General features: G+C 59.7%; 1 protein-coding gene across 1 annotated transcript in view; it reads right to left on the reverse strand.

The window, feature by feature from the left end:
- Positions 1–11,802, reverse strand: part of VOLCADRAFT_95366 (uncharacterized protein) — a gene marked incomplete at both ends in the record, with an annotated part of 24,930 nt that extends 13,128 nt beyond the window's left edge. The window contains 15 exons of the mRNA XM_002954505.1: positions 480–548; positions 1,564–1,683; positions 1,977–2,129; positions 2,593–2,748; positions 3,689–4,266; positions 5,707–5,836; positions 6,326–6,442; positions 7,211–7,254; positions 7,388–7,449; positions 7,500–7,571; positions 8,274–8,452; positions 8,649–8,795; positions 9,379–9,648; positions 9,736–10,326; positions 10,543–11,802. Coding sequence (XP_002954551.1) covers positions 480–548; positions 1,564–1,683; positions 1,977–2,129; positions 2,593–2,748; positions 3,689–4,266; positions 5,707–5,836; positions 6,326–6,442; positions 7,211–7,254; positions 7,388–7,449; positions 7,500–7,571; positions 8,274–8,452; positions 8,649–8,795; positions 9,379–9,648; positions 9,736–10,326; positions 10,543–11,802 — 3,948 coding nt within the window. The remainder of the gene's footprint in view (positions 1–479; positions 549–1,563; positions 1,684–1,976; positions 2,130–2,592; positions 2,749–3,688; positions 4,267–5,706; positions 5,837–6,325; positions 6,443–7,210; positions 7,255–7,387; positions 7,450–7,499; positions 7,572–8,273; positions 8,453–8,648; positions 8,796–9,378; positions 9,649–9,735; positions 10,327–10,542) is intronic.
- Between the last annotated feature and the right edge of the window lie 379 nt (positions 11,803–12,181).

The following is a 12,181-nucleotide window of genomic DNA, read 5'->3' on the forward strand; positions in this document are numbered from 1 at the left end:
GGGTGGGGCGGGGAGGGGTGGGGCGGAGTGGGGTGGGGCGGAGTGGGGTGGGGCGGAGTGGGGTGAGTAGTGCCGTGAAGGGAGGCTGGTGATTGTGTGCGTAAGGCAGGGCTTGGACAGGCTTGGCGGCAGGGGAGGACGGGGGCAGACCATGGGGCGTCAGGGCCCAATATAGTGGCCCGCGACACCAGCAAAGCACATCTCTGAGGTGTCCCGCGGCCGTTACTTGATGAATCCTCAACAAATAGCGCCGCGGGGCACTCTGTGGGGGGCCTGACGGCTGCACAAGGACACAAGGCCCTGCAGGGGACTGCGGGGAGTGGACGCGCGGCGAGCTGTCAAGTCTGCATGGGCGAGGGATGGAGGTGGAGCTGGAGATGTAGACGGAGGAGGAGGCGGAGGTAGGCAGACAGACAGACGAACATGTAGGCAGACAGACAGACAGACAGACAGACACAAGATCACACAGATGCACTCACCGGCACCTTATCAGCATGCCGCAGCACCAGTCGCAGCAGCTTCTGAAGCGATACCACGGAAGGCGCCACCTGCATTCACCCCGCACACCCCCGCACACACAACCGTATAGACATACAGAAACACACACAGGCAGAGTCGAAGCACAGAAATACAGATAGGCACGTGTAATATGCACACACACACACACAGAGCCACCACGCCAGCAGCAGGGACCGCCGGGAGGGGGGCAATCATGCAGGGCAGGGAAGACACGAAGGGAGGGAGGGAGGTGGGCGGTCGCAATGGTCCCCTCGACGGGTGCTCCCCCCGGCCCGGGTGCTCCCGGGCCCCAGCGCGCCGCGACATGGACTTCTTGAGCCATGGCCCCCTGTGGGAGGTTGCCGGGACCTAGCCAGCCGGGACGGGGAGCGGGAGAGAGAGAAAAAGAGACGCGGAAGAGGAAGGAAATGTGTGAGGGGGGAGGGAGGGGTCCCCGGGTGCCATCTGGGCAAGCAGCCAGGCCCACCGCCCCGACACAAGGCTGGGCAGCCGCCCGCTCTGCTTGGCAGGACAGGACGCCGAGGGACAAATGCCAGCTGGACCTCGCACACACCCAGGCTGGCAGCCGGGGTAAGGGAACCCCTCAACTCTGACGCCTGTCCCACGCGCAGACCTGACCATAGGGCCCAAATGCATCCCGACCTCGTCGACGACTTGGCCAACAACAAGTGTACCTTTGTCCTACAAGCCTCTCTTACACATCTCTTCCTCGTGCCTGGTGCCTCCTTCCCTCCCTCCCTCCCGCCTCCCGCCTCCCTCCCTCCCTCTCTACCTGCTCATTCCTTCTTTCCCTCTCTCCCTTCCTCCCTCCCCACTCCCCCCTCCACTCCCTCCTCCCCACTCCCCCCTCCAGCCCTCCTCTCCACTCCCCCCTCCAGCCCTCCTCTCCACTCCCCCCTCCAGCCCTCCCCTCCACTCCCCCCTCCAGCCCTCCCCTCCACTCCCCCCTCCAGCCCTCCCTCTCCAACCCCCCCCTCCAGCCCTCCCTCTCCACTCCTCCCTCCAGCCCTCCTCCCCACTCCCCCCTCCAGCCCTCCACCCTACCTTGAACGCCGGGAGCCTGGTGTTGTCCAGAACCTGGGGGTTGGCCCCGTGGCGCAGCAACTGAATAACCACCTCGTGCTGACCGTGATGTACGGCACCGTGAAGGGAGCTGAACCGGATCTGTCGCGGAGGAGCCGGCAGAGCGCATCAGGTTGATCAGCGGCCGTACAGGACGGGACGAGATACGACAAGACAAGACAAAACAAGACAGGACAGGACAGGGGCCGAAGGAGAGAAAGAAGGTTGCATGTGCTCACACGTGTCCGAGGGGAGAGGAATGTAACGACGCGAGCTGAGGCAGCCCGAGCAATCAGCAGTACTTAGCAACAGCGACAGCAACAGCAGTAGCAACAGTAGTCACAGTAGCAATAGCAGTAGCAGTAGCAGTAGCACGTGTCTATCCTGAGACGCACCTGGTAGTCTTGGTGATTCAGGTAGCTGTAGCGGCTGTCCGAGGAGGGGAGCACCTGGCTGCTCGCAGCGGGCAGGTCGTACGGCTCCAGCAGCACCCTGACCATTTCCGTGTTGCCGATTGCAGCTGCCAACTGAAGAGGGGTACAGCCGTACTGCAAGGCAGGGTGTACGGGAGGGAAGAAAGAGAGGAATAAACAACAGATCCTGGAAGTGGATGGCTCAGTTCATGTGACGGGGTATGTACGGCCGAACCACATGGAGTGTTGAGTGCCTCCCAGAGGCTAGAGGGTGAAGCAGACGAAGAGGGATGAAGGGACTCTACCAGCCAGCCCATCATCCTCAACGTCCAAATGCACATGCACATGCACATGCATACACCCAGCTCCGCAACCCGCAGCCGTTTCCGTACACATCCCCCCACCTCCTGGATCGCTACTGCCCGCTACTCCTGCGCTGGATTGCGACCCCACATCCGTATGTACATCCGTTCCCTGATCAGCTGCCCCCGGCCAGCCCTGTCGGCTCACTAGGGCCGGCTCACATTACACCGCCTCAAAAACCACACGGACACTCACTCACACTCACACACACACCCATGCACATGTACACACTCACCTTGTCCGTCACGTACACCGCCTGGTTATGTTTCCTGATCAGGCACTCGGCCAGGCGCGCGAAACGATGGTGGGTGCGGCGGGTGGCGGACAGCGCATCCGCGAGGGTACCGTGACCTAGCAGCGCCACGTAGTGCAGCAGCGTGAAGCCCGGGTCCTACGCGCACGTGTGTGTATGTGTGTGTATGTGTGTGTGTGCATATGGGGAGTGGGCGGGGGCAGAGCGGGTGGGCGGGGAGGGAGAGCGGGGACACCAGGCGCGATACAATGTCACCCCCCCCGGTAAGAGGGGTAGAGGGGTAAGAGGGGTAAGAGGGGTAAGAGGGGTAAGAGGGGTAAGAGGGGTAAGAGGGGTAAGAGGGGTAAGAGGGGTAAGAGGGGTAAGAGGGGTAAGAGGGGTAAGAGGGGTAAGAGGGGTAAGAGGGGTAAGAGGGGTAAGAGGGGTAAGAGGGGGACGAAGAGAAAGAGAAGGTACGGGATGCGTGTCAGTACGGCACTGGTGTCCCGCCCGGAAAGGAGCTGGTTAGGATTCTAGGTGAGCCCGTGTAAAGCAGCACGAGTATACCCAGGTTATAGGTGCCGTATCAGCCCGCAGCAGGCGTGGATTGCCCGGTGTGTAAACCATTCACGGCACTGTCCACCACCAGGCACTCATTCCAGCGGTTTCTGACCACCGTGTTCACCACCACCGGCGCTGACAAGCTCTCTCCGCATCTGGCTTAGCGTCTAACACCTCATCATTCCTTCCCTTCCAATTGCCCGCAGCATCACCATATCTAGGATCCTCCAGCAACCCCCGCACACCCACAGGTCACTCTCCCTTACCCCCTGTCCACCTGCTTCCCATCTGGGCAACCCACATCCCCTCTCCCATTCCCTCGGCCTCCTCCCTCCCCCCCCCGCCACCCTTTCCCCGGTAGCTGTCCTACCGCCACATGCACTGCGGCGACCAGGGGTTCAGGGGAGGACGGAGCAGCGGGTCCTCCAGGCGGGTCCTCCGTTTCCCTTTGGTTTTCGTTTCGTTCTCTCTCCCTTTTCCCCCTCTCGGGTTTCCCTCCCCTGCTTGTCGACTCATTTCCCCTCATTCCCCGCCTCACCGCTTCATGCTCAGCAGTGAATCCCGCGGACTGAGAAAGCCGCAGCACCTCCGCCTCCTCGTCCAGGAAGTCCGAGGCCTCGGGCTTGTGAAGCTGGAGATCCGTGGTGCGGCCGTGCGGCAGGATGCCCTCTCCAGAAGCTTCGGCCACCTTCCACCAGCTGCTGCCGCCCCGGCTGACCGCTGCGCTGTCGGTTGAAGAATCTGGTGCGCTGACCGCTGCGGAAATCCGGGTGTCCAGCACCTCGCTCTGCGCTGACTCAAGGCGCTGAAAGCTGACAGAGACCACGCCATTACGCGGCTTATCACCGCGGACCACAAATTGGCCTTCGGATGCGTCCGTGGGCATGACGACGGTGACAAGCTGTGGGGGTGTCATCTCATCAAGACATGCTTCCGAGCGGCTGGTTTGACTCGGAAGGCTGCTAATTTGGAGCCCCGGCCTGGATAGAATTTCCCCCTCATAGACCGCACGGGCGTCGCCAGGGAACACCAGCGAGGATTCCGCAATAGCAGGAAGGATGGCACCCGCATCGCTGCCGGGACGTCCCTTGCGACTGGAACGAGAGTCGCTTGGCGCTGTGGATGGCATATCGGACAATTAAAAGGTCCATAAAGTCAAGAAACCCATCGGACTGCGAAGTAGGGTAGAGGTGGCCTGCCTGCTTAGGAACAAACATCGAAATACATCGCCTCCATACGGTCGAATCTTTTATTTTATGCCGTATATAGCTTGCTACGTTTAATTGTGAAGACTAAGATGCGGCTCCAATAGCCTTCGCTTCGACTTATGCGGAATGTCAGCCATGTACTCGCAGGTCCACCAGATAGGAATTGATTCCAAGAGATCATATACGTATTATAAGCCACTACTTGCAGCGTTTCACATTCATGAAGACATGTCAACAGTGTTTTAAGCTAGTTCGTACAGGACGTGGTTGTGAACGGTTAATAACGGTTACATGCCCCGTCAAAACAATGCAGCAAAGGTCTCCCATTCCCGGCCACAAAGATTCAACACTGGACACATCCTCCTCCCCCGCATGAAAATCCGTGGCCAAGACGGTGGAAATGCGGCCATGTAATGCAAAGCATACCCGTAGAGCGCAAGCCGGTAAATTTTCTAAATACTACAGATAACAAGTTCGCACGAATGCGGGGGATTCCGTTAAAGCCTGGGGGGACATGGACGACATTTACTTCGCCACGAACTGATAGTCCAAGGCAGTTCGATGCTGCCACCTAGACCCCTAGACCCCTCCTCATCCAGTCACCCGAACATCCGTAGAGATAGAATGTTCGGCAATCATCACCGATCCAGCGTGCAAACCTAAGTCCATCGACTGTGACCTTGACTACATATCTCATGAGCTAGCCATAATCGCCCGCTCCCGACCAACGTCGCGGATCAACCCACGAAGAAGAACCATCCCAGCCATCTCCTAGTAGATTATGGAATGAATATGCAAGTATCCAATCGATACTACTAGGCCAAAACCTCTGCGCTATGTAACACGACCATCGCGCAGCACACGACCGAGCACCCTAATGCAGCCAGCCCTCGCAGCCACCTTTTTACTACCAGCCACCTTTTTACTAACAGCCATATAGCCCTTGCAGCTGCCCACTGCACGCACTATCGCCCCCTGCTCATAACCCTGCTGCCTCCCTCTCCCACCATCCAGCTTTTCCTGGCCCAGAGCCGCCAAACTACCAACCCTGCAGCCGCTCCCCATTTTCCCTTTTGTCAATACCCCCAATACACCTCGCTGCAATTCCCCCCCCCTCACCTACTTCCTCCCCCAGCTCTGCCCCTCGCTGACCCATATACGCAAACCCACACACGACTAAAGGTACTTCACGATCCCCTTCTCCCCTGCCCCCCTGCCCTCTCCTCTCCAGCCTCCTGCTCCCTCCCCCTTCCCACATCCACTCCCAGCTCCCCCCCTGCCGCCGCCGCCGTCGCCATCATCACCTCCAGCACACTGCCACTCCAGTCCGCATTCCCCTCCCCCCCACCCGCCCCCACGCGGCTCAGCAGCTCCCTCCGCGCCGCATCAATGAACTCGTCGGGGCTGCCACCACCGCGGACCAGTCGCCCGTACTCCGACCGGCGGTAATCTGGACTGCGCAGGAGAGCCCGCCAGGCCTGAAGGGCGGCCAGGCCAGGCAGAGAGGTGGGGAGAGCGGAAGGAGGTGCGGAGGCGGGGGGGTTGCGTGTTGGGGGACTACTTGTAACGTAGTAGCTGACAAGGTCAGTGTCACCGGGGTCAGGGACTGGGGGAGGACATCAGCCGCCTCAAGATGCTGTGTGGATACGACGTACGACATACGACGTACAATGTATGACATACGATATGGCACCATATGGATGGGGGGTCGGAGCAAAAGGGAGGAGGATATTGGACGTACCGAACGTGAGGTGCAGTGCATATGCAGTACATGTGCAGTACAGGAAAGCGGCATGAACGAAGGGTGCTGAAGGCAGTGGCACACGGTATGGCACACAAAGACACCCATTCCTCTTCCCCATACATACATACATGCCTGTTAATAGCGATGCGCTGCTCTCTCTCCCTACCCGGCATACATACATACACACACACAGGCTCCCCCCACACGCAGCCCGCTCGCCTACCTGCACTGCAGCCTCCGGATGTGCCCCCCCTGACGCCGCAAACCCCGCCAGCTCGTCCCGCACCTCCCGCAGCAGGTCCGGATCCGCCCACGCCAGCTGCAAACGCCCCAGCAACGGCTGCCAGCATGGACATACATGCATACATACATACATACATGCATACACAAACTTTTACAGCAGTACATCGATAGATGTGGCTGTACATGACCGTACATGGCCGTACATGGGCATGCATGACACACAGACATGCAAAAGAGTTAAGTAAGCACATCTCCCGTCTATCTGCCAATACGTCAGCCTGTCTGTCTGTCTGTCTGTCTGTCAGACTGACAGTGTCAGTCTGTCCTAATATGCGACAGTATCTTCGACAAGGAGGTGGATGACACGGCAGCGAGGCGGCTAGATGAGTGCGGCACTTGGCGGGAATATCGAGGAGGGTTGGGGTATCACTACTTGTGAGGTGAGGTGAGGTGAGGTGCGGTGAGGTGAGGTGAGGAGGGGGTGGCGCGAGGTGCTCCCCAGCTACCACCGGCATGCTGTTGCCGTGCGGTGTGTTGTGTTGTGTGGTGTTGTGTGGTGTGGTGGGGTGTGGTGTGGTGTTGTGTGGTGTTGTGTTGTGTGGTGTTGTGTGGTGTTGTGTGGTGTGGTGTGGTGGGGTGTGTACGATTACTCGGTGGAGGGGGGAAAACAAAACAGCAAGCTGCAGGGGGGGTTTAATCGCATATATCTGTGTGACGACGTGTCGTGTTCCGTCCCTACCCCAGCTTGGACGATGTCAAGCTGACCCCCCACTCTTCCGACATACACACGGGGCCCCCGTGTCAATCAATCCTAACCCCGTCATGCCGTACCCGAGATGTACGACACACGCACCCTCCTACCCACCTCCAACTCGCCACACAGGGCCGCCAGCCGGCGCAGTTCAGCACCTGAATGTCAAAAATTTGAGCTGGGTAAATTTGTAAGCGACAGTGAAAAATCTTCAAAGTGCTTTATAATTCAAACGAGCGATTGTATCGCTACCAGAACTGTATAACAAAACAATATAACACTTTACCCTACCAGAACTGTATAACAAAACAAGCTCAATCCCGATCCAGATCTGGATCCCGATCTGGATTCCGCTGGATCCAGTCCAGACGAACCACAGTGTCAGTGGCAGCAGCTGCCGTACCTGCGGATGTGGAAGTTACGGCGACTAGCGACCCCGCGGAAGCTGCCGATGTGATCGCCTGGAAGATCCCCCCTGGAGCCAGCAAGTCAGGAAACAGGCACGTAGGTAGGAAGCAGTTAGCTAGCGAGGTATATATATGTATATATGTATGTATGTATGACTGTGTGAAAGGGGGGTTATATCTTCAGCCGTGGCCACTAGCCTGGGTAGGTAGGTAGGTAGGTAGGTAGGTAGGGGAGTGTTAGCACGTAATAGCGGCGAGAGCCGACAGGTTACAGGACGGATTCGCTCCGTCAAGGGCTGGGTTCGTTCCTGAGTAAGGGGCGTTAGAAGCGTAGGCTTCTAGAATCCTTCCCATTGGTATTTTGTTAGATATCTCCCCCAGGCTTCCTCCCAGTATAAATACTCGTTGCTTAGGAGGCCGTAACAACTTCTATTGTCCGACATCTCTTCAGATCTACATTGGTTGCTCGAACCGATGAGTCTGTAGGTATCTCAAGTGCGTGTCATTCCTTGGTAAGGAAGCACGTCTGAACTCTAAGATATTCGTAGACTGTTCGTAGCTCAGTCTTATCAAGTCGTGCCTTAATCACGCAGCGATTAAGTTCTGTAACGCTCTAACGCGCTACAACAGGGAGATGCTGGCGGCACCAAGGCGGGGGCCCGGGCCCCCCGGGGATGTCGGTTCCGGGCACCTCCGCAGCCGACCCGCCCTCTCCTAGGGTCCCAGGCACCCCACCCCACCCCACCCCACCCCACCCCACCTCACCCTACCCCACCCCACCCGTCATCCTGGCCAGCTCCCTCCTCTCCAGCAGGTAGACCTGGTCCGCCAGCAACCCCAACAGGGGCACCACATCCGACAACTGCAGCGCACCACCACCACCGCCACCACCACCACCACCACCACCGCCGCCGCCGCCAGCATCAGCGGCACACAACCGTGCCACAAACTGGGGGCGACACGGGTGGGAACACGCGGGCCAAGACCGGAGGGGGGAAGGGGTTGCCCTACCTGGGGGGGGGGTACTCCCCCACCGCGGGGTGAGGTAGGAAGGACGGGGGGAGAGCCGTCCTGCGGAAAAAAAGACTGAGCCGGGCAACCATACAAACATATACATACATACATACATACGCACAAAGGCGCACCCTGGCCAGCACGTCGCTCCCCAGCATCGCTTGTTTGTCTGTACGGCAGCGCAGCAGTGTCACCACTTGCCGTGCCGTCAGTTGGCGGGCGTTACGACTCAACCGCTGAAGAGCCGCCTCCTCTACGTCGGAGGCATTTAGGAGCACCTGTACGGCAAGGTACCGGACGGTGCGAGAGGGGGTGCGGGAGGTTTACGTAAGGAGCAGCTTTTCATGCGGGAACGACGTAGGGGGAAATTTCTCACGTGCGCGGGTCGTACAACAGTACGAAGTCACGCAAGTTGTATCGCAACTACGGTAAAAACCCTAAGTTCCCTTCACCTTCATCTTCTGAATGACCCCAACGAGACACAAAAACAAACAATTCTTTTCCCCAACCCCCGCCCCGTGGGACCCCAGCTTCTCTGCTTCGCGTTCGAGTGTGGTTTCGGCGCAAGGCCGGAGGCCTCGGGGCCCCGGGCAGCAGCCCCCCGTTCCCCGCGTCTCCCCGCGGAGGGAGAGACCGGGCAGTACATGTCGTACCATCCAGCCGTATGACGGCGATGTTATGGTCGTGATGGTGGGTACAACCTCGACTCCTGCGGGTGCTGCGTTCGCTCCACTGGTGCTACATTCACCTGGAGAGATGTGCGCCATAGCCGCCCGCGCAGAAGCCGTACGTGCTGCTTAAGCAACCCGCCATTTACCATCTACCGTACACATACACCCATACCGACACGTCATGTCGTACCTGTAACCTGTCTGCCGCCACCAGTAGCGCCGCCACCGCCACCAGCGGCAGCTTCCCCGCAACTTCCGCCGCTGCCGGCCCCGGCACCGCCGTACCCGCACCATAATCGATGGCCACACCCGCCGCTTCCGCTTCCGTTGCCACCGGCGCCGCCGCCGCTGCCGCCGCAGCTGCATCTCCCTGCCCCTGCCGCCACCTTCGCGACGGCGGCAGCAGCATCTCCCGCAGCTGGCCCCACATGAGCCACCGCACCTGACGGTGCGCTAGCTCCTGGGGCAGCACAGTGACCAGCAGGAGCATCAGGAGCGCCGCCAGCGGCGGCGGCAGCGGCGGCCCCGACGTCGGAGCCCCCCGCACCTGCTGCGGACTTTGTTGCTGATTGGGTCCGTGGCCCGCTGCCAGCAGCTTCAGAGCTCGTGCCGCCAGCTGGGCACGGGCGTCCGGTGGCAGGGATAGCGCCAACGACCCCAGCGCCGCCAGCACTGCCGCCACCTGCGCGCCGCTCAGGTGCCGTGCATCGAACTTGGCAGCATCCTGTACGGCAAGGCGTACTGCCTCCGGAACCAGCAGCAGCTCCTCCATCTGATCCATCGCCTTCGCTGCTGCCTGGAGTACGGCAGCTGTTTGGCGGTCGCCGGCGGCGGCGGATCCAATCGCCTCTGTTGTCTTCGACACGGCTACGCCTCCGGCTGCTGGGACGGCTGCGGCTGCTGCTGCTGTTGCTGCTGCTGTGGCGGCGGCAGCTTGCGCCGTTTTGGCGGCGGTGCGAATGGTTGTGCGCAGCTTAGTGGCGCCGTAGCGCACGGGGTAGATGCCGTGGTTGAGGATCGAGCTGGAGACCTCTTCCAAAACGATGGTCGCCGCCGCGAGCACCGCCGGGTCTTGATCATCTCCATCAACTCCGCCGCCGTCACCGTCGCCTCCGCCAACGTTCGCCAATGTCATGAGCTGAGTCGGCAATAGCGGCCACAGCGGGGCAAACCCGACGGCGGCGCCAGACGCGACGGCTGCAGTGTCGCCGTGGGGAATTGAGGTAGGGGCATTTCCTCCGTCGGCAGCACTGCTGCCGCCGCGACGGCGGCGCCCGAATGCTTTCCCGGCGGCGGCATCACGACCCGAAGCGGAGCTCGGGATTTCGCCCAGTGCGATATTTTGTACGGGTACCTGCCCTTCAGGTTCCGATACGGCAGCGGCAGCGGCGGCCGCCGTCGCCGCGACAGCGGCGACGGCCTCCGCTGCCGTCGCACCGCCGTCGGCGTTGAAGGCTTCAATAACCGCATAATCCGCCGCCAGGGAGCGGGCCGCCGCAGCGACGGCGCGGGCCGGCGGTGACGTCAGTGCCGTGACGACAAGGACGGCAGTGGCGGTGTTGGTGCCGATGCCTCCTCCAAGTGGTTTCGACAGTGTGCGGCGCTTTTGTTGTCCGCCGCCAGCTCCCAGCCGCTGGTGCTGGTGCTGGTTCTGCTGCCGCTGCCGCTGCCGCTGCAGCAAATCCAGGACGGGTCTCCAGACGCCGTCAACAGCCAGGGTTCTTGTTACTGTTGCTGATGCTACCGCTCCTCCTCCTGCTCCTCCTCCCCCTCCTCCTCGTCCTCCTGATCCTTCTCGGTGCCTGATTCCTCCTTCGACGCCCTTATCACTTGGTAATTGCGACAGGGAGCTAAGGCAACCTGGCGGACCGCGGCCGGTGCCGTCGTCGTTGGCTTTGCGGACCTTCCTGGGCCCCTTAAAGCTGCTACTGCCGACTTGGGTATTCCTGCTGCTGCTGTTGCTTACATTGCTACTGCCGACTTGAGTATTCCTGCTGCTTCTGCTAATGCTACCGCCGTTCTTGTTAAACTCTTTTTCGTCACTTGATTCCCCTCTTCGGCTGTCTCGGCGGGTGGTCTTGCCCAAAACGTGGCTTTCGCTGCTGCTACCGCTATTGTTGCTACTGCCGCTGCCTCTTGCACTCGAGGGAGGGTGATCTAGGTCGTCTGTCTGTCGTCGTGTGCTGGAGCGGCGCGGCTTCTTCCCAGCAGCTGCGCCTTCCGCTCGCAAGGCGCCGCGTGGGGACCCAGCACGTCCATCGGGCTGTGCTTGGGGGTTCTCGGTCACATGGTCAGCTGAAAGGCCACTATGCTGGCTGAAGTGTACGGCATCAGCAGCAGCGCCGGAAAGCCCTACGGGAGCGGCTTTAGCGTGATTGGCGCTGAGCGGAATATTCGTGGAAATAAGCCTTTCATGTGCTTCCGCGCTTTGCCCGGGTTGCTTCGTGTGACGCCGTCGCCCCGAATGGGCTACGGCGCAAGCCGCTGTGCTTCTGCCGGATGCGCCATTTCCACCAAGGAAGAGTAGATTAAAGCATCCAATATCCGTTCTACATGTAGACTGAAGTCCTGGGAGACGGAGCTGGTTTGTTGAAGCGCAAACTGGATGTCTCATGGCACAGGTCTGGCTCTTTCAATCCAATTAGCTTTGCCACAGAATATACATTGCATTTTCGTGTTATTTGCTGAGTTTCAACGTAGTGGGGTGAGGAAGCTCAAAATGCTCGTTGGCAGACAGTTAGCTCTTCGGACACCAATTGGAGGAGAACCCAAATTGAAACAAGTACATAGAAACCACTGAAAGAATAAATGGCATGGTATAGTCTTGCAAGCATGGGCTATTTAAAGCTGCACGTCATCGCTTGGATCTCATCGTGCGGTCTTGAAAAATGGCATCAGCACTTCGGCCCAAAGCAATATCTTGGTCTCTGCATCATGTATGGAATTGTACGCGTACACTAGTGGAAACTTAAGTTGGAGGTGCTTGCGTTCCT

Source organism: Volvox carteri, assembly GCF_000143455.1.
Source record: "Volvox carteri f. nagariensis unplaced genomic scaffold VOLCAscaffold_43, whole genome shotgun sequence".
Classification (NCBI taxonomy): Eukaryota; Viridiplantae; Chlorophyta; class Chlorophyceae; order Chlamydomonadales; family Volvocaceae; genus Volvox; species Volvox carteri.